Source organism: Myotis yumanensis, unplaced genomic scaffold (genome assembly GCF_028538775.1).
Source record: "Myotis yumanensis isolate MYYU_CA2020_CCGP unplaced genomic scaffold, mMyoYum1.0.hap1 SCAF_5, whole genome shotgun sequence".
NCBI lineage: Eukaryota > Metazoa > Chordata > Mammalia > Chiroptera > Vespertilionidae > Myotis > Myotis yumanensis.
The window spans coordinates 29,671,483-29,691,706 of record NW_027223756.1 but is presented as its reverse complement, the minus strand read 5'-3'; the positions used below and the strand labels follow the sequence as shown (position 1 = coordinate 29,691,706).

Sequence of the window (20,224 nt, the reverse complement as noted above, 5' to 3'; positions counted from 1 at the left end):
AGATGCAGACTCCACATAAAGCCTGGGTGACGTCACAGGCTCCCAACTCCACACCCGATACAGCTCGGCAGTTCCTTGTGCCCTGGGTCCTTTCCTGGTGCCTTACAGGTTTCTTTTGGCAGGAGCACCACACAGGGGGGTGGCTCAGGCAGATCAGGAACAGGTGAAGGAATATAGGGGGCTGGGCTGCAGTGTAGCTCAGGAAAGCTGGTCAGGGCATGCTTGGGGTACCCCTATTCCTCCAGCAATGACCTTTCCCCACCCCCCAAATCTGAATCACCTCGAAGTCCTGCCACTTTTCAGCCTGGGGCTTGTCCTGAGCCTCTTTTGTTGTCTAAGCCTTGGTGTCTACATCTGTCATCTGGGGATTAGAGTCTGTTCTGTTCACCTCCCAGGGGTTTGAAGGCTCAGAGAGACACTCACAAAGGAAACTGACCCAGGTAGGCCCCAGGTGGGGCCCTTTCTCCTTTTGCTAAAGGGAAAAGCCCAGGACAGAAGAACTTCCAGGTAGAGCAGGACTTAGAGCCAAGATGCTAAAACCAGCCCATTCCAGGAACCCTGCCCCACCCTGTCCAAGGCAGGCACCTAGGGCCCAACCATGCCAGCTGGGGTCAGAGACAGAGACTAGAAAGTGAGCAGCTGCTGGGTGTAGACCCAGTGAGACTGCTGTTCTGGGAGGGGCACCAACAGCTGATAGCACCCAGTGACTGCAGGAGGCGTGTCCACAAAGTGGCCTGCTTATGGAGTTTCCCATGGTTTTTCTTCTTTCTCATGATGGATCTGGGGTTTCCCATTCACATAACTGGATCTGTATGTCTTTGACTGCTCACTGACATTTCTAACCAGGACAGATCTCACTTACTTCTGGGAAATTTGCAGGGATGTGTATTTGGCCCTCTCTAGGAGCAACATCAGCAGAAACACCAATATCTGTCCTCCCAGCCCCACAAGCACATTTTGCAGAGAGAAGGAATTGAGGTCACTGAGTTTTATTTGAGTCCAGAGGGGAAGGCCTTGGCCCCTCGCCCAGGCCCCAGGGCCCCAAAGCTGGAGGAGGAGAGAGAGTGGCAGCCTAGGTGAGCAAGTTCTCCTTGTCTTCAGCAGCCTTGCAGAAAGGAGGGGGACAGATCCAGAAGAAGCTCCCTCTATCTTCAGGGGCTGACCACAAAGGGGAAGCAGGAGCTGGACTAGAGCTCTGCCCTTGTGACTGGTGCCTCCTCTGAGCAGACTCCACGGGGGCCTCCACACAGCAATGCCTTCAGAGCCCCTTGGCCTTGTTGATGGGCTTCATAGATCTGGTCTTCTCCAAACTCCCCCAGGTAGTGCAAACATGTTGTGGAGAGCCTAGGGGAGTCCAACTGGAGCTTCAAACTCTGCCGGCCCACGGGGGGCAGACTAAGGTTCCAAGGATTCCATCTCACCCCCACCCTCCCGTCCTACCTGGTAGGCCAGGGGCCCCCCGTGATCATCACGCTGACGCTTGGCTCTGGCCCATGGCTAAGTCCTGGGCCCATGAGATGTTTCACCTGGTTCACTTCTCTGACCCCGTAGCTGGAGGCAGTGAGGACAAGCATTAGTGAGAGCCTGGCCAGTCTCCACATGAAACTGGGCACACTGGGCCTTTGCTGAGTTCAGTGCCCAGATTCTGATCCTCCCCGATGGAAAACAGAGGACCAGAGAGGGGAAGCTCCTGGACCATGAACTTGTCCCTTGGCCACCTACCCTTCTACTTGCTCCTAGCTCTAGAGCTCACACTTGGTCCCAACCAGCCCCCTACCTTGAACCAGAGCCCTGGTGGAGAATGTGTGTGGTATGAGTGGGAGAGTGGGGACCTCCACCCATCAAGCCCTGCCCCGGGAGGAGGAAGGTAGGGACCGGATTTTCAACTCACTCCTGCCAGGTCTGGGAGCAGCTCTGTTCCAGGACGTCTGTATATACCGACTCACTCAGCTCCTGGCGCCCCCCAGGGGTGTGAAGCTTGGCCTCTGCCTTTGCCAGATGTTGCCACATCTGGAACAAGGAGGGGTTGAGAGTCAGGGCTTAGGGACTGCTCAGTGTGGGGGAGGGGAGGATAGAAACCTGGGCCTTTCGGGGAGAATGAGGTGGCCAAGGGAGGTTTTTGAGCAGGAAGCACCTGTGAGGCAGGCCTCAGGCTCTTCCCCCAGGTCCCAAATGCTGGGACCTGGTCAGCTGAGGCAGGATCACTTTCCTGGGACCGAGTGGGTGGGTGGGAAATGCTGAGGTGGAACGTTAGGCTTAGGCACAGGGGTCTCTCCCCAAGGGCACACCTGCCCATCAACAAATGCTATTTTAAACCACAAACACACGGAAAGAAAAAAAAACAAAACAAAACCATAGTCCACTCCTCAACGACATGAGTACTCATAGGTACTCAGGCGCACTTGACAAGTCTGTGTGTGAACTCAGACACACACATACTCATATATTCATACACTCAGCACATGCACACATACACCAGTGCTCTGCCGTCATATTTTAGGAAGGAGTCCAGGCCTGAGGATGGGCCTGGAAAGGGAGGAGTCTGAGACGACAAACTGGTGACTCCCTGGAGTCTCAAGATACTGTGGGGTGTCCCAGATCATCCGGTCTCTGTTGGGCAGACAGATGAGTAAACTGAGGCCTGGAGGTGAAGATGGCAATATCATAGAAGGCTGAGTCTAGCTGGATGCCTGGGGGTAGGGGTTTGGAGATGGATCAAAGGCCAGCGGTGGAATCTGAGGTAGATGGGGGGTTCTGACTTGAGGAGGACTGGCCAGGGGAACTGCTGGGGGAAGGGACTCACCTGGTAGGCCACCGCCCTGCAGGCATCGCAGCGAAGGTGAGCAGGCATATGAGCTGAATACTTCTCCTCATCGTCCAGCTGTGGGGCAGTGGCTGTGAGCGAAGCCCTATTCCCAAGGCCCCCTGGGATAGCCCAAGCCCCCAGTAGCAGCAGGAGCAGTGGCAGTGACAGCCTCATGGTTTCTGGAGCCGGCTCAGTGAGCATGAGCTGTGGTTGGGATGTAAATGTACTTATGTGTGCAGTGGGGACCTCCCCAGAACGCCTGACCAGACCAATGGGGAACTGACACCTCACCCCTCCCATTTTCTCCCTTCCCCCAGGAGACACCACATGTGCATCTCCTCTGGTGGGACCCCAGCTCCCGCCAACTTAGCTCCATTTCACAGGTAGAGAACAATGAGGCAAGGAGAGTGGCTGGGCCTGGGCAAGGACACATAGGGGCTAATACCTCCCAAGCCTGGAATCTGGCCACAGGGCAGGTACTGTGCTGAATACCTTGGGGGAGGAAGTAGTTGGTTACTGTCATCTTTAGTCTACCCCCAAGGACACAAAGGCTCAGAGAGAAGTGACAAATCCAAGGCCACATACCTAGAGGGGCCATGCTGAAATTGGAACCCAGGCCTGATTGACCCCAAAGCCCATTGGCCACTCAGCCACCAGGAGGAATGATGCCAGCCTAAGGGTCCCTTCCTGGGAGGCAAATTCACTGAGGTAGGGACACCACTGTGTATGAAAGACACTCATGGTCTTCTTCCCTGAGCCCTATGGTTCACTAGACCCAGGCTGTACCTGGGCATGAAAGGGCATTGTGGGGGTGTTAAAGGGCCACAGCAGGAAATCAGACACCTTACACCAGTTGTTCTAGCCATCACAGCTCATTGGGTCAGTGATTTATTGCTCACCAGGATGAGGTGACGAGCCCAGGGCCCTCCATGTTATTGGAAACAGCATCTCCAACTATAAAAAGATGTCCAGGTTTTTCTGGCTCATAGTTCTCCCAGTCAACTTCTAGTTCAAGGCAGGGGGGTAGGGACTCCAAAGGACCCAGGCCCCCCAGGGGCATGGAACTTAAGGCATCCATTTCCATCCCTAACACTGCTTCTAATGGCCACTCTTCTTCCCCAAACTCATCACATCACATACTTGTCCAGCAAGGCCCAGGCACTTCAAGCTTAGAACTTTACACAGAACCCATACAAAGCACCTCCCACTCACTCCATGCATCTTCCTCTGCCCTCCCCAGAGGCTCTGAATCTTAGGGCAATTGGGACACATGCTCTGGCCCTGTCCCTTACGGTGCTGTGACCGGCCTGCATAGCCAGCAGCTCTCTGGGCATGGCTGCCACATCTGTTACTGGGGGAGTAAAACCAGCTGAGGGGTCCGAGTTTCTCTGGCCTGCCCCATACAGGGGCACCCTTTCTACTGCCAGCCCTGACCAACCCTCTACCCACCCAGAGGGGTCAAGAGGCTCCTCTGGGACAATAGCTCAACCATTCTCCTTGCTTGTAAGTCCTTCCTGATGACTCGCTCCATCTGCTCCCTACCCAGGATGGGAATGACTGAAGCCCCCATTCCTGGCCCCAGGAAGAGCCAGCTTAGCTCTGAGGGCTTAGAGAAGCCAAGTCAGAGGCGAGCGTTGAGAGGAGAATAAAGGGTGGAGCTCCTAGCCAGGGACTACAGTCACTTCCCCACCTGCCTCCACTAACCCCCATATCCCAGGCTGACTCTCCACAGCCCCTCCTATATTACTTCCCTGCTCCACCTTACCTGCTTGTCCCCACAGCTCCCTTTCTCAGATACAGCCTGGCCTGGCTGCACTAGCTACAGCCTCCCAGGCCAAGGCTTAGATCTCTTCCAAAGAATAGCAGACTTGACAGCCAGAGTCCTTCTCCCTCCAGCCCGCTGGTGCTCACTAGCCTGCTCCACCTCACCTGGGCCCACCTTTCAGGGAGGGGCAGACAGCAACTACTTCTGGGGGCAGCCCGGTCCCCTGCTGCTCCTAGGGAACCCCAACAACCCTTCAGGTCAGTTCCTGGGGACAAATCCTGAGACGCCTCACTTTTACACACACATACACACACAAACACACCACACTCATGGGAATGCTTGGGAAAGGGGTATACAATATTGTAGAAGGCAGGCAGTCACTTCCTGAGATCCAGTTCCATCAGCCCCCGGGGTCCCAGATACATTCTCTGAAGATAACTTCCGGTCTCAGGACTCGATGAGATGGTAAAAAAGGTGACAGAAGAAAAGAAGGATAGGGGACTGGATGCCTGAACCTTGAAAGCCATCGGCAGGCCCCAACACCATGGGGATCAGGCCCTGGGGCCTCACACAGGGAACAAGGAGCTCTTGCCAGGCTGGGCGGGACCCACGCTGGTGGGAGGAGCACAGAGGAGCAGAGGAGGTGCGGGGCTGGGGGTCCCACTCACTGGCAGGTAGTACATCCTCTCCAGGGGCCCCGCCTCGGAAGCCCAGGGTAGCTGGGCGCCGCTGTAGGCGGGCGGGCCTGGGGACGGCGGCAGTGAAAGGCCGGGGATAGGCCCATAAGCGGGCGGGTAAAGGCCGGGACTCAGGGCCAGCGGGGTGTAGATGCGTCGGGGTGGCCCCGGGGGCGAGGGCGGCAAAAACACCTCCACGTACTGCCCGCTCTCGGGGTCAAAGAGCAGCCGTAGCCGAGGCTGCCGCGGCGCCTCCACAAAGTAGTAGCGGCCGCTCTCGGGGTCCACCAGGACCTTCCCCGTGTTCGCGGCCCCGGGTGGCCTGCGTGCCCCTTGGGAGGGGCCTTCCAGGGACCGGTCCATCGGAGGCGCCGATGCTGCGCGGGGCTGGGGCGGGGCCATTCTGCCCGCCAATGCCTGGGGCTCCCGCGGGTGGGGCGACTGGACCGCAGTGGCAGGCTCGGGGACAGAAGGGGGAGTCTCCAATTTGGGTGCTCTCCCGGGGCTCGAGCTAGGATGCGCCTGAGGGGAGCTGGGGCGAGATGGGCCGGCTGGGTGGGCCCCTGCCGGCCCTACGGACGACCGCTGGGGTAAGGAGAGAGCTCCACCTAACGGGCTGATCGGACCCTCGCTGTCGGAGACAAGGCGCTGGGCCTCCATAACTCGGTTCTCTCCTCCAGAACCGCGCACCAGGACTCCCCGGGTTTCCATCAGTCCGTGGCCCAAGGCCAAGGCACCAGGCAAGCGGATCTCAGTGCGCGCAAAGGGTTTTGCCGTGCTGTTCTCTGCCCTCCGCCGCAGGACCCCGTTGGGCTGCGAAGCGTCCCGGGGGTTTGTGTTGGCGGGTGGCTCTGGAGGCTCGTAGGGGTGCGACACGACAGGCAGAAAGTCCTTGAGATAAACGGAAGTGTAGTGAGCCGGGGCGGGGGTCCCCAGCGCCTGGAGCTCTTGCGTCTTGGATGCACCACCCTTCTCGGGGCGGGGATCCGCATGATCCGCAGGAGGCGCAGGCAGCCCTGAGCCGGGGGTTCCCGCTGGGAAGCTCGGCGCGTACGTGGTCTTCACCATCTTGCGCATGTCACGGGGCCGCGGAATAGCCACGCGCGGGCGTCCGGAGGCCGCTGGTCCAGGGCCCAAGGCAGCTTCTCCAGAGCCCAAGGCTTCCGGGGGCGCATCCGAATCCATGGTGCCCATGAGGCGACTGAGGGGCAGTGCGGGTGCAGCCACCTCTGGCCACAGTTGACTCTCTCGGAAGGCAAGATCCGGCACGTCCGGTGCGGAGGGACTCTGCGCCTCTGTTAGCTCTGGAGTCCGGGGTGCGGGTGGTGTAGGCGGCGCCGGCTCCCCCTGGACTGCGCCATTCAGAGCTTCCTGCGGATAGACTATCCAGGAACCCTGCATTTGGGGACCCCACCTCTCTTGGGGCGATGGACTCCACGGCCCAGTAGGACGATCTGGAGCCTCCCATGAAGACACGGCCGGCGGGGACGGGCTCCTATTCCCCTCGATGGTAGCTCCGATTGTGGGGTGCTGAACCTCCCACGGCGAAGGAGCTTCAGGGGATGGGCTTCTTGCCTTGGCAGCACCCGGGTTCCACTGAGAAAGGGTCGCTGGGGAAGGGCTCCTCCTGCTGACGGTTTCCTCGACGGTGGGATCCTGATTTTCCCACGCGGAGGATTCCTTCGGGGAGGAGGGACTACTCACCCTCGGAGCAGCCGGACTCCGCGGGGACAGGTTCCGGGGGGGTGGGCCGAGAGAAGTCTGCAGGGATCCATTGGGAGCCGGCCTCGGCGGGGATGGGCTCCTTGGCCTCACAGCCTTACTCGGGACTTCGCAAGGCTCCCTGGACTCGAAAGGCCTCAGAACGGTTCGATCCGGAGCGTCTCCTGGGAACCTAGCTTTGAGTTCCTGGTTGTGCGCTTCTTGGGTCTTCTCCCCTGACTGCAGGAAGATGCTTGAACTGACCGGACCCAGTGGCTCAGTCCCGGGCGCGGGCTTGTCGCGACGAATCGCGCGTTCGCGGAGGCTGGGCCAGGGCCGTGGGGCCCGGGCAGGGGCTGAACTATAGTGCACGCGGGGCGGGCGAGACCTGCCGTCCTCCTGGACCCCTCGGGTACTGCGAACCGGTGTCCGGGTCTCAGGCTGTGGCCGCTCCGCGGGCCTGAAGGTGGCGCCGCTGGGGGCAGGGGCCGCGGGGCTCAGTTTCCTGGCCAGAGCCGTCTGCACGAGACCCGCGGCGGCCTGCAGGCGGCCCAGCGACTCGTCCAGGGAGCCGGTGCGCAGGAGCGGGCGCGGGCGCGGTGCGCCTGCCTCCCCCTCCCGCGGAGGACTCCGGGGCCGGGGGCGCAGCTCGATCTGACGCTTGGGCACCGTCCGGGACCTGGCGGGCAGGGCACGCTCCTCCAGCGCCACCTCCACGCATTCGAACTGCGCTGGGGTGGCAGGACTCGGCCCGCGGGGCCGCAGCTCCAGGTAGGTGGCCCAGCGGGAGCCACCGTCGGGGGGCTGGGGCTGCGGTGCGGCGGGGGTGGGGGACGCGGGCGGAGAGAGGCTGTGGAAAGCCCGCGCCGTGAGCTGCTGCACCTCTCTGTCCGCCGAGTCAGAGGGGCTGAACAGGGCCCCGGCGCCGAAGATGACTTCCATCTCCCCCGACGGCAGCATGCGCAGCTGGGGCTGGGGCTGGGGCTGGGGCGGCCGCGGGCCTGCGCCCGGGCCTCGCGGGAAACCCGAGCCGGGCTGGAGCTGCTGGCGGCTATTCTGGGCGCTGATGGACAGGCGAAGCTGCGCCCCCGCCCCCAGCGCAGGGGCCACCCGGGGCCAATTTGCCCGGCCCTCCGCGTCCGGCCCAACGTCCGGGGGCTCTGGGGAACCGGGAGCCGTGTAGTAGGAGCCTGACGAACCGGAGGAGTCCTGGCGCCGCGCGGGGGCCGAGGGTAGTTGACCTGCGAGCCCGGGCAGGGCTGGCGGGGCGAGCGCGATCAGCATGGTGGGGCCGGACGCCGAGCTCTACCTCCCTCGCATTCGCCTGCGCCGGTGCCGCGGACGCCCACACTGTCCCCGCCCCGCCCGCGGAGGCCGGGGGTCACCGCGCCTTAAAGCGGCCGCGTCCACTCCCGGGCCAGCGGTGTCGCCAGCAGGAGAGACCTGGGCCCTGGGCCTTACTCTCCCAGGCCCCGCGCCTCGGGGGGCGCTCCAGGTTTTGGCTGACAGGTGTCCAAAGTGGAGCCGGGAGCGAGGCCCAACTCCGTGCGTCACAGGTGAGGACAATGAGGCTGAGTGGGGACCTGCCGTAGGTGAAGCACTATCGATGGCATGCGGACCGCTGTGAGCACCAGGGGACCAGACCTTCGGGTCAGGCGACTCAGGTGTTGCCAGCAATTTCATTTTCCACTCAGAGCCTTCCCATCACGGAATGGCACCCTCCTCCCAGGTCTTGACATCCCATCCCAGCTGGAGCTCCGAAGAGTGCACCCACTTTCCCTGACCTGGCACTCCACAGCCTTTAATAGAGGAGCATCGCTTGGAGGGCTCCCCCACTCCCAAAGTTGTGCTGGAGCCTCAGGAAGGTGCTGTCCCTGGCTGGATCCATTGCCTGGAGTGGACAGCTCTTGTACAGGCTGCCTTAGCAACCAAGCTCTGGATGCGGATGTGGGCTCTCAGGAACCTTTTGGGTAGCTGTGGTCCCTTCTCTAAAGTCCCTGAGGCAGGACTAGCCCTATGCTCCTCCAAGTACTCATTTCAGCCCCCACCACCTCCGTATTGCCCTGAGGACAGGCACTGGTGGGGAAGCAGCCACCACCTGTCATTGTGGGACAGTGACAATGGGCACCATTTGCTCTATTCTGACTGCAAGGTACTGCTATGGTTCAGGTCCCCAGTTGGTCTTGGAGCAAGAGCACTGGCCCCTCCTGACTTGATGAATCTGACTCAGCCTCTCCTGGGTGGGTCCCCTGCCTGGGTGTGTGTCCATGATCACCTGGCCATTAGTGATGGCTTCTGAGAGTATGAAGCCTGTCCATCACATCCGGCCCTAATATGCAGCTTCAGCAAGTCACAGCCCCTTCACAGACTGTTTCCCCACCTTAAAAATAGACATGGCAGCCCTGGCTGGGTGGCTCAGTTAGTTGGAGCATTGTTCCATACACCAAAAGGTTACAGGTTTGATTCCCAGTCAGGGCACATACCTAGGTTGGGGTTCGATCCCTTTGGTCCGGATATGGGAGGCAATTGATCAGTTTCTCTCTCACATTGATGTTTCTCTCTCTCTACCTCCTTTCCTCTCTATCTCCCTTCCTCTCTCTCTACCTCCCTTTCTGTCTCCCTTCCTCTCTCTCTACAAAAAAATCAATGAAAAAAAACATATCCTTGGGTGAGGGCTAAAACAATAAAAGAGTTCAAGCTTTATTTTTAAAAAATGGCATTATCCTTTTCCCTTCCATTTGTGAAGACCGATGAGCTTCTGTTTGGGGGAAGTGTATAAGAAGGTGCACATGTAATTTGCAGCATAACATTTTTGTTTTGTCATGGAAACTGATTTCCTAAGTTTATCGTGGTCCTGGAACCCACTGTCTTTGAAGTCTCCTGTCAGGGCTTTCTCTGCCTCTCTTTCTCACACACACATGGCTGTTTATATAGGCAGGAGTTAAACACAGAGTAAGAAAGGACAGTGTTCACTAGATAACAAAGTAGTCTTTCCCTAGGCTGCAACCCCATAACTCCATGGACCCCCTGGTAGGTGGTGTTCCAAGGCCTGTTCCCCACCCAGTCTCTGGTAACTTATTCTCACTTAGGTCACCAAGGTCCATGACAGGCAGGGAGGAGGGAAGGAAAGTGCCTTCTTCCTCTTATCCTGCCCCTTCCCTGGAGTCAGGCCACTGGTGAGGCCTGAGAGGGATAGAAAAGGTCAGGATGGGAATGCCCACAACAGAGAAATCAGAGGTCAGATTACCACCAGATAACAGAAAAGTAATGATTATTTTATTTTTCCCTGGGACGCTGGTGGCTCCGGGCCTGACACGCCCCCGAGACTTTCTTATGCTTCTGGGATAGCACCTGGGCCATGTAGTTCTCCTGCTGCTTCTGGATCCGGAAGTCAGACATGTGATTCCTGCAAGGAGCCGGCTAGGCTGGGCGTGGGCTGGGGACAGCCCAAGATAGGGACCAGAGGTCTGGATCTCCACTTCCATCAACAACCCCCAACCTGTCCATGACCCCTCACCTGAAGATCTGTTTCTGTTGGCTGATAACTTGCTGCAATTCCTTAATCTCATTCTCTTTGCCATTAAGTATATCTTCTTGCTTTATAATGTGAGACTCAATTTCTGTGGGGGGAGAGAGGCAGGGAGCAGGTGGTTCCATCCCATGGGCTCCTTCCTGAGATAAGGCATTCATTCCCTCACAGGTCTTTTCAGAACTTGGTTCCCTCCACCCACAGGCTCTCCATGAGTAGCTGCCAATACCTTAGTAAGAATGAGTTTATTATGGAGTCTTGATGGGGTGGTGGGGACACAATGTCTGATGAATGTGTCAGTGACTTCACAACTCTATTCTGGACCAGGTGACTCATATGAAGGCAGGCAAAGGCCCTTGGAGAGAGGTGGTAGCCCTGCCCACAGGCAGGAGGATGAACAGCTCCTGGCCTCAACTCCTGCAGATCTTTGCAGATAGCACCTCTTTGGTGAGACCTCTCCTAGTCTAAAATTACAACCCTTCCTAATACTTCCTATTAAAATAAAGCAGGGAAAAGCTTTATTTTTCTCTTTAGCATTTATACCTAACATACCGTTTATTTTACTCATTTACTTTCTCCCCTTCTAGGATGTAAGGACAAGGATTTTTGTTTTATTCACTGTTTTAACCCTAAGGCCTAAAACAATACCTGGCACATAGTAGGTGCACAATAAATTTGTGGAATGAATGAACAGGATGTCCCCTGAGGATTTAGGACATGGAAACATCACCTAGTTCAGTCATCTCAATCCCACCAGACCCACTGAGGGCCAGCCAGATGCCTACTCCCGTGCAGGGTCCCTGCCCTCAAGGCAGCAGCTCCTGAAAGGAGTGTTAAGACTCAGGAACTGACCAGAGGACAGAATAAGGTGACGTTTCAATGATGTTAATATTGGTGAGACAGTATTACCCCTTTGGGCAAGATGTCTCCTTTTCAGAACCATGTCCTCATCTATATAATATGGGGACAGAGACAGCCTATATGGGGTGGGAAGGACCCAGGGAGATTAGTGGTGGAAAAGCTTACCCACTACTTAAGTGCTCATTAGATGCCAGGATGATTTTTGTGACTTGGGTCAGAATCCAATGAGGCTGTAGGATTCAGGGGGTGCTTCATATACATAACTGTCCCTCAGGAAGCCCTGGGAAATCTGATCCTCACAGGAAGAAAATCCCACTGCCTTTAAAGGTTGGACAAAGATGAACTAGAGCACAAACTCTGAAAATGCAGACATGCTAAAGCATTTACGGTTTCAGAAGAGACGGTCTGGCAGAAAAAGAGGAGACACAGGTAAACAAAGAAGGAAAACATGAGCTCACGGAATCATAGGAACAGGACTATCATAACTCCTTCCCCAGGGCAGCCAGCTAATCCAGACTCATTGCTTGTGAAGTTCTCTTGAGAAAAAGTATCAGAAATTTGTGTGAATCTTTTAAAATAAGTAGCACCCAATGAGAGAATAGTTAGAAAAGCCCTTTGAAAAGATTCAGAACTATGTAAGTACAATCAAATTGAAACCACACAAGGGAGGTGGCAGCGGGGAGGTACAGGCGAGGAGAAGGCCAGGTCACCTGTTTTGCTCAGGTGAAGGCTTGTGCCCACTGGAGAGATGCAGGACATTCTAGGGGAGGCAGCCAGGCTCCATCAGCCTGACTCACACACACCTTCCAGGCGCAGAGCCCTGTAGCCTTGGCTGCGCTCTAGGAAATGCCCTAAAGGAAGGATGTTTTTTCCTAACATCACCGGGAAAGAACCCTAGGTTCCTTTTTAGGGAAGTGGGGGTGGGGAGGGGTCAGAGAGAGGGAAAGGACTAGGGACCAGTGTCTTGGGTGTGAAGGCAGTGACTGCCTGTTGGGCCCCAAGAGGCCCTAAGGGGAGCTCTTGATCAAACAACCATGAGGCCTGTCAGCCTCCCCAGCCAGATCAAGATGGTAGTCTGCTGGCAACTTCCCAGTGAGAATACGCACCAGGGGAGAGAGAAGGCTGGATTGGAGGATAGAGGGTGCCCAGGGCTCCAGGTGGGGCCCATCAGGAGAGACCCCGAACCTCTTTTAGGCTTGAGGTCTGGGCTCTAGCCTACTCAAAATCTACTGCAGTGAATGAAGCAGATGTATGGAATTCACATCCACTTCTTAAGCTAAGTAAGGGGAGTTTAGCATCCTGGGAAAATGAAAGTGGTTCCTGAGGTCTAGGGACATTGGGTAGTTGACTGAAAGTGCCCTGCAACTCACAGCCCCAACTGAGCCAAGAAGCTGCATGCATCTGCATGAAGCAGAGCTGAAAACTAATGGCCTACAGGCATACTTTACTTGGCCCATACCATATTTTTAAAGCTTCTAAATCAGTTGACAACGCTAAAAACTTCCATTAAAACCTGGTTTCTTTTTTTAAAGCTCTGACAGTACTGGACCCCATTCCCACAGCAGAGGAGCTAAGCCCTTGGGAGAGAGCATGGCTCTCCACATTACCACAGTCCCCACTCATCCCAAACCTGAGACTAAGGGTCAGCTCTCAAATAGGACTGTGCGTGCCCTGTTGTTCCATGATACCATTGCACCTGTATCAGAGTTATGAGTAGAGTACATTATTTCTAATATCCATCAAAAGTGGAAAACAAAAGGTGGACTAAGAAAGTTGTATGCTTCAAAAAAATGGGAGCGAGCCCGTTCCTTTATGGCCATGAAGGATATTGTACACCAACTGCTTCCCTCATTTCCGTGGCCTGCCTGGTCCCTGGAGGCATTTGCGAAGGTGTGGCCCGCTTGGGTTTGCCTGTATCCTCAGTCGGGGACAGAAGTTGGGGTGAAACCCTGCCCTGGATACTGGCATTGGGCAGTTAGGGAAGAGCCCGTGTATGTTAACTTGGGAAGGAACACGGGCCTCCCGCCTACCATTGCACTTGGTGATGAGCTGGTCCTTCTTGCTGGACTCCTGCAGGGCTCTGCTCTTGACAGTGGAGAGCCTGGGTGGCGGAGATAAGAAAGGGTGGGAAGGCTGACAGGCTAAGGGGACCCCTAACCTTACACCCCTACCGAGGCCCACTCACGCCTTTTCAAAGGCCAGCTTCTCTTTCTCCAGCTGTTTCGACAGCACCTCTATCTCTCCAAGGGCAAACTGCAGCTTCTCCTCTTCCTTGGCCAGGAGGACCTTGGTCTTGGCATGAGCAGCTTTCTCTTCCTGCCGGGGCAACACCAGTGACCTTATTACCCAAGCGACCTTGGGTCTCCTAAGCTCCCTTAACCAGCCCCTTTACTCAGAGGGCCACACAGAAGCCAGAGTACAGGAAGAGTCTGTCCTCATTATTGGGGCTGAAGGCTCTCAGAGTCCAATACTCAGTGACTGCTCAACCACAGGGATTCTGGGAAATAGGGCAAGATTAGGAACCTGCAGAGGCCATTACTTACCACCAACTGCTTCTCCACTGCCTGGAACTCTTCTTTACTGACAAAATTTTCGTCCTGGAGAACCATCTGCAATAGAGCCTGGCTCAGGGAGGGACTGGGGCTCAGGGACCAGGAGCAAGGGTGGATAATGGGATGATGCCCAGGGCATCTAGGATGAGACGAGGGCCCTGGGGAAGGAGAATTCAGTCCCACAAGTCGCTGAGGCTCATCTCTAGGCCCTGTCCTCAAGGAGCAACCAGTCTCATAGGAGAGATAGCCCATGGCCAGCACGTGTAACACAGTGTGTGCTGTGATGGAGAAGCACCAAGTGGCGTCCAGAGGAGGTCCCTGACCCGGCCTGGGAAAGGGTAGAACTGCTTCTAGAGAAGAGGACATCAGAACAGACCTGAGCTCTGACCACTATGTAGGGATGAAAAAGTGCTGAGAAAAAGGCCAGGAATGGAGGATTCCGGGAACTGAAGGGAATTCAATGCCTAGGGCTGCACACTGCCATTGGAATGAGAAAAAGATGAGAAGTCATCTTATTTCTGAGAGGGAGGTATCTCCTATCTCCTGGCCTTCCCATCAAGGTAGAAAATGAAAAGAGAAAAGCCATGAACTCCACCTAGCCAAGATTTTACCATGCCTGTCCAGATCACCTGCGGCTCCAATGCTTTGAGCCCATAAACTGTGGTTTGATTGAGAAAGCAAAAGCAGAGAGACATAAAGGAGTCGGAAGCCCTTACGTTATCATGTGCAAGGGCCACATCTGTGCTTACTGCACGCAGACTGGCACTAAATTAGACGCTGGGGAGGGGATGTCCCTAGTGGAAAGAATATTACAATTTCTTTGCCTCAACACAAAAGAACTAGAAATGGGGAAACTGAGGCTCAGTGAATAGAGAGGGATCTGTCTACCAGGTCCTATGCAACCAGGCAAAGAGAGTAGAGAACAATTTTGATTTTGATTAGAATTCCCTTGTGAAATATCCATGAGACCCTGCCCCCTTTGGCTCCACCCCCAGCAGCCACTTTGGGGTCCCGCCTCCTTCTGATGACGCCATTGGCAATGTGCTCTGGGCACGCCCCGGCTCCGGACGCGGTCTGGCCCCGACCCCACCATTTAGACATCCGGTCCGCCGCTCCCCCTGCTCTCCTGGCTGCGTACCACGTTCCTCAGCTGATGGATCAGTTCCTCCTGAGACTCAATCACGTCCCGCAGTTGGTCGAAGGCGAGACACACCGACCCCGACCCCCCCTGCGCCCACCCTTCGGGCGTCGCCATCCTTTGCCCCCGCCAGCTCGTTGGAAATGGCTGCCGCTGGGTGGCACACCACGTCGCCCACCAATGAGGGTGCGACGCCACAGAGCACCCCGGCTACTGGGGGCGGGGACTTCCTTTGTTACCAGGGAGGGGACCCGCCTCTTAAAGGAGCCGCCGGGGAATTTAGCAACACTTAGGAATGTAAGTTTATGGATTTGCACATCTATTTTATCTTGTGTTTCTCATGCAATCTTGAGGAGCAGGCTTCTATTCCTTTATTAGCCAGTGAACAGGCAACACCCGCCCTCAGCCTTCTCCCAGGGCCTGTTAAACTGCAAGACCGCGAAGCAAGAGCCCAGTAAGGCAACACCTGCATCTTTAGCTTCACGCGCCTCTTCTCCCACCCTAATCTCGAAATTTACCGGAGAGTGTGAGACTCCAGCCTCCTCTGATCTCTCTTTCTCCTACAGCATAGTCACTATTTAGGGGGCCTGAACCTAAGCAATGAAGGTGGGGCTCAAGAATAGAAAAGGGGAGTGGTCTCACCTGTAGGAAGGGGGCCTCTGTGACCCATCTGCAGCGAGTCAACTTTTAATGGGAGCCGTTACTGCATTTCCCCAGGGCAAACAGAATGTAGGGAGGAGGGAAGAAGATACAAGAGCAAAGAACTGTGTACGTGAGCCAGCGTCATGGTGGAAACACACCCAAGGTAAGTCCGCATAGTCTGGTACCACGTCCAGACTATAGAGGGTGCAAGTCTGAGCAGTCATGCTTGGAGCCAAGTGCGACCACATCCAGGGCTGCTGAGGGCACTGAAGAGGCCGAGGAGGTTAGAACTGAAGTGAGCCTGAAGGAGACTTCTAAAACGGGTAGGGCCCTAACCGGTTCGGCCTGAGGACCGAAGGGTCCCAGGTTCGATTCCAGTCAAGGGCATGTACTTTGGTTGGGGGCACATCCCCAGTAGCGGGTGTGCAGGAGGCAGCTGATTGGATGTTTCTCTCTCATCGATGCTTCTAACTCTCTATCCCTCTCCCTTCCTCTCTGTAGGATAGCAAGAAAATATATTTTTTTAAAAAGTTTAAAACAGGGGTGGGGAAGGACAAGGTAATGACACATCTTCACCAACCCCCGCCCCCTTTTTTTTGAAATCCAGTAAGATTAAGCTTGGGGAATATCAGAGCTAATGTTCATCGAGTAGTCACTATTTCGTGGCACAGTTATGCCATATTAGTGTTATTTCACATGATCGTCACAATAACCTTGGGAAGTAGGTTCTAATTTCCACACTTTACAGATGAGGAAATGCAGGTTCCCTGAGAGTGAATAACTTGCCCAAGGTCACCCAAGCTGCTAAGCCTCAGTATAAGGTTTTCATGTGGGCAGTTTGATTCCAGAATTCATGTTTGTTGAACATAATAGATACTAAAGTTGTGGAAGCATGAATGACTATATCAAGGAGTTTGCAGGCCTGGCTGCTGTTGCTTAGTGGTGGGAGCATCGACCCTCCCACTGAAGGGTTTCGGGATCCCCAGCCTGGTGGGGGCCATGCAGGAGGCAACCGATTGGTCTGTCTCTGCCACATTGATGTTCCTCTCTCTCTCCCTGCCCCTTTTTACTTTCCACTCTTTCTAAAACTCAATGGAAAAATTATTCTTCGGTGAGGGTTCACAACAAAAAAGGAGTTTGCAAGAAATGTTATCAGTGTCCAAGAAGGGAAGCTGAAAGTTAGGTAAGCCACTCTGGTTGCTCCCCAAAACTACCTAGGGGCCTCTTTTTCAGCTATTGTGGCCTGATAAACTTGTCATTCCTATGGGTCTCCCAGTGATAGCCCTTTATAAAAATAAAATTATTGATTGATTGGAGAGAGGAAGAGAGAGAGAGAAACATCAATTTGTTGTTCCACTTGTTTATGCATTCATTGGTTGACTCTTTTTAAAAAAAATATATTTTATTGATTTTTCACAGAGAGGAAGGGAGAAGGGATAGAGAGCCAGAAACATCGATGAGAGAGAAACATCGATCAGCTGTCTCCTGCACACTCCCCACTGGGGATGCGCCCACAACCAAGGTACATGCCCCTGACTGGAATCGAACCTGGGACCCCTTAGTCTGCAGGCCGACACTCCATCCACTGAGCCAAACCGGCCAGGGCCATTGGTTGACTCTTGTATGTTCCCTGACTGGGAATCAAACCCCCAACCTTTGTGTATTGGAAGGATGCTCTAACCAACTGAGCTACCCGGCCAGGGTGTGATACCCTGTTTTACCTTTCCTTCTTTTTCTTTTCTTTTTCTTTTTAACAGAGGCCAGCTTTTATTGTCTGTTACAAAAGAGCCAGTTTAGTCAAAAAGACCAAAGCCCATGTCATCATCAGACTCCTCAGATTCTTCTTTCTTTGCTTCCACTTTCTTCTCCTCAGCTGGGGCAGCAGCAGTGGAGGGGGCAGGACCTCCTGCTGGTGCAACACTAGCTGCAGGGGCAGGTCCCCCAGCCCCTACATTGCAGATGAGACTCCCAATGTTGACATTGGCCAGAGCCTTTGCAAATAAGCCTGGCCAGAAGGGCTCAACATTTACACCAGCTGCTTTAATGAGGGCATTGATCTTATCCTCCGTCACCGTCACTTCATCGTCCTGCAGGATCAGGGCCGAGTAGATGCAGGCAAGCTCCGAGACAGAGGCCATGGTGAGGATGAGTGCTGGGCAAGCGCTGCCAGAGCGGTGCTAGTCGCCCTGATGAAGTGAGGGCCTCACCGCAAGGCGGCCTTACCTTCCTCACAAGAACCAAGCACCTTACTGGCAGCTGGGGAAAGGATCCTTTCCTTCTTTTTCATGTCTGTTCTCATATCCTTGAGGGCAAGGCTATTTCTGTGGGCCAATCTGAAAAGGGCCCAGAGCAGTACAGTTCAATAGGACTTCTATGATGGAAATGTTCATCTGCACTGTCCAGTACTGCAGCCGCAGGCCACATGTGGGCTATTCAACCCTTGAAATATGGCTAATGTGTCTGAGGAATTACTTTTTAAATAAAAAAAAATTAATTAGTGAAATTTACATTTAAATAGCCTTATATGGCTGGTAGCTACTGTATTGAACAGTGTGGGCCTAGAGAAGCGGTTTTCAACCTGTGGGTCGCGACCCTTTCACAGGGGTTGCCTAAGACCATCCTGCATATCAGATATTTACATTACGATTCATAACAGTAGCAACATTACAGTTATGAAGTAGCAATGAAAATAATTTTATGGTTGGGTCACAACATGAGGAACTGTATTTAAAGGGCCAGAAGGTTGAGAACCACTGACCTAGAGGATGCTGTATATAGGTTGTGTGCCTCAGCACAGAGCCTTCTTGTAACTTTATCAAATGTGAATGTTCACCTGAATCACCCTGAACAAAGCTGCACATTCCTCTGGGGCAGGGATCCCTGAATCTTGCCTTTGAACTGTGTCCCTTCTGTAGGGTTTTTCATGAGGTGCTGCTTGATATCTCTTGCCACTCACCATTTACCTCAACCAGCTGGAACAGATTGCCTTGTACACTTAGGCCAAAATCCTGGAGCACAGTAGGCTCCAGCAGCCAGTTCTCTGAGCAAGAGACAACACTGGATCCAGGTCTGCACCCTGCACACCAGCATAGACTGCAGGATGGTCAACTTGGCTGGGGACTGCCACAGTCTCCCACTCTCTATATCACCAAACACTATGAGCTCCTGGCCAACCAGGGCTCAGTGGGGCTCAGGATGACATGACACTACAAACAGCTTTGTGATCCTGCCCCAGGAAGGTGGCTTTCTGCATAGTGTTGTCATCCTGGTTGATTTCCTGGTTATCTATTGCTGTATAACACCGCCCCCCCCCCCCCCCCACATTTATACCTTAAAAAATTTATTTTGCTCAGGAATTGTCAATTTGGGCAGAGTTCAATAGTGAAAGCTCATCTCTGCTCCATGTAGTATCAGCTGTTGGGAGAAAGAGGGAGGCTAGAAGTTCCACCACCATGATTCACGGCTCCCTCACATAATTGGCAAATTGGTGCTGTCAGTTGGGAGCTCATCTGAGGCAGGGGGTCTTGTTCCTCTCCATTGGCTGCTTGGGCTTTCTCCTAGCATGTTGACTGGGTTCAAGAGAAAGTATCCAAAGTGGCAGGAAATGGAAGATGCCAGTTTCTTAAGTCCTGCCCCCCCCCTCCCTCCCAAAGCGGCATTGTGTCCTTTCTGCTGCATTCTATTGGTAAATAAGCCACAGAGTCCAGCTTCAAGGAGAGGGGACACATCCCACCTTTTGATGGGAGGAGTTTTAACTTGGGCTGCACTTTCAGAGGAAGTCCTAACAGATGGTGTGTCATTCTGGTCAGGGTTCAGCTGAGATAAAATTAGACTGAAACTTAGTCTAGTGGGGAGACGGACAATAATAAACACTCAAATCTCAAAGTAAGTCATTATTCAAATAAATAGCACCAGAGTTATGACAGGTGCTGAGAAAGAGAGGAATGAGAATATTTTTAAAGATTTAGCCCAATCTGGGGTACAGGGAAAGCTTCTGTGAGGAAGTGATTTTTGAGCTGAAACCTAGTAAGATAACCAGGTGGCACTTAGCAAAGAGGGGAGAATCAGGGGAGTGGGAAAGGGTTCCAGAAAGAGGGAACAGAATACACAAAGTTCCTAGAGCCAAAGGGGTTGGCAGAGTGGTATAATTAAAAGGCTCATATGGCAGAAAAAGAAAAAGATGTATAGGGCAAGCAGGGATAGAGGTCAGAAACTTGGTAGAATCTTATTAAGCATTAGGCCATGCTAAGGACTTTGGTAATTTTTATTCTGGGGGCAAAAGAAAACTACTGAAATATTTTAAACAAGAGGGTGACATAATTTATGCTTTGAAAAGATCTCCCTCGCCCTAGCCAGTTTGGCTCAGTGGATAGAGCATCAGCTTGTGGACTGAAGGGTCCCAGGTTCGATTCCGGTCAAGGGCATATGCCCGGGTTGCAGGCTCGATCCCCAGTAGGGGACGTTCAGGAGGCAACCAATCAATGATTCTCTCTCATCATTGATGTTTCTATCTCTCTCTTCCTTTCCCTTTCTCTCTGAAATTAATAAAAAAT

The 20,224-nt window shown here is 54.2% G+C and overlaps 3 protein-coding genes, 1 long non-coding RNA gene and 1 pseudogene across 5 annotated transcripts in view; 1 reads left to right on the top strand and 4 right to left on the bottom strand.

The window, feature by feature from the left end:
• Window positions 1-973: 973 nt before the first annotated feature.
• On the bottom strand, window positions 974-3,023 carry MZB1 (marginal zone B and B1 cell specific protein). The gene is made up of 4 exons (XM_070414886.1): window positions 2,804-3,023; window positions 1,892-2,010; window positions 1,441-1,551; window positions 974-1,344 (listed from the first exon to the last, which is right to left on the bottom strand). The coding sequence occupies exons 1-4, from the start codon at window positions 3,005-3,007 to the stop codon at window positions 1,188-1,190; spliced, it is 591 nt and encodes a 196-aa protein (XP_070270987.1). The 5' UTR covers window positions 3,008-3,023; the 3' UTR covers window positions 974-1,187.
• A 636-nt stretch (window positions 3,024-3,659) lies between these two features.
• PROB1 (proline rich basic protein 1) lies at window positions 3,660-8,234 on the bottom strand. Its single transcript, XM_070414864.1, has one exon. The coding sequence runs from the start codon at window positions 8,231-8,233 to the stop codon at window positions 5,138-5,140; it is 3,096 nt and encodes a 1,031-aa protein (XP_070270965.1). The 5' UTR covers window position 8,234; the 3' UTR covers window positions 3,660-5,137.
• A 143-nt stretch (window positions 8,235-8,377) lies between these two features.
• Window positions 8,378-20,224, top strand: part of LOC139010437 (uncharacterized) — a 36,132-nt gene continuing 24,285 nt past the window's right edge. Inside the window, exons 1-2 of the long non-coding RNA XR_011471517.1 lie at window positions 8,378-8,505; window positions 15,747-15,834. This is a non-coding gene — a long non-coding RNA (uncharacterized lncRNA). The remainder of the gene's footprint in view (window positions 8,506-15,746; window positions 15,835-20,224) is intronic.
• On the bottom strand, window positions 10,210-15,171 carry SPATA24 (spermatogenesis associated 24). 2 transcript variants are annotated; one of them, XM_070417140.1, is made up of 6 exons: window positions 15,030-15,171; window positions 13,883-13,948; window positions 13,525-13,655; window positions 13,370-13,440; window positions 10,467-10,569; window positions 10,210-10,355 (listed from the first exon to the last, which is right to left on the bottom strand). In XM_070417140.1, exons 1-6 carry the CDS (start codon window positions 15,144-15,146, stop codon window positions 10,226-10,228), a joined length of 618 nt encoding a protein of 205 aa, XP_070273241.1. In that variant the 5' UTR covers window positions 15,147-15,171; the 3' UTR covers window positions 10,210-10,225. The 2 variants fall into 2 exon arrangements, with proteins under 2 accessions (XP_070273241.1, XP_070273242.1); XM_070417141.1 differs by having other exon boundaries at window positions 10,263-10,385.
• On the bottom strand, window positions 17,415-17,809 carry LOC139011649 (large ribosomal subunit protein P1 pseudogene; annotated as a pseudogene).

Coding starts and splice junctions, on each gene's coding strand:
- MZB1 (XM_070414886.1), bottom strand. CDS start 3,007: ATGCTCACTGAGCCGGCTCCAGAAACCATGAGGCTGTCACTGCCACTG. Junction 2,011..2,803: donor GCAGGGCGGTGGCCTACCAG/GTGAGTCCCTTC, acceptor TCCTTGTTCCAG/ATGTGGCAACATCTGGCAAA. Junction 1,345..1,440: donor GGGGGCCCCTGGCCTACCAG/GTAGGACGGGAG, acceptor GGACTCCCCTAG/GCTCTCCACAACATGTTTGC.
- PROB1 (XM_070414864.1), bottom strand. CDS start 8,233: ATGCTGATCGCGCTCGCCCCGCCAGCCCTGCCCGGGCTCGCAGGTCAA.
- SPATA24 (XM_070417140.1), bottom strand. CDS start 15,146: ATGGCGACGCCCGAAGGGTGGGCGCAGGGGGGGTCGGGGTCGGTGTGT. Junction 13,949..15,029: donor TCCATCAGCTGAGGAACGTG/GTACGCAGCCAG, acceptor GCTCTATTGCAG/ATGGTTCTCCAGGACGAAAA. Junction 10,356..10,466: donor CAACAGAAACAGATCTTCAG/GTGAGGGGTCAT, acceptor GGCTCCTTGCAG/GAATCACATGTCTGACTTCC.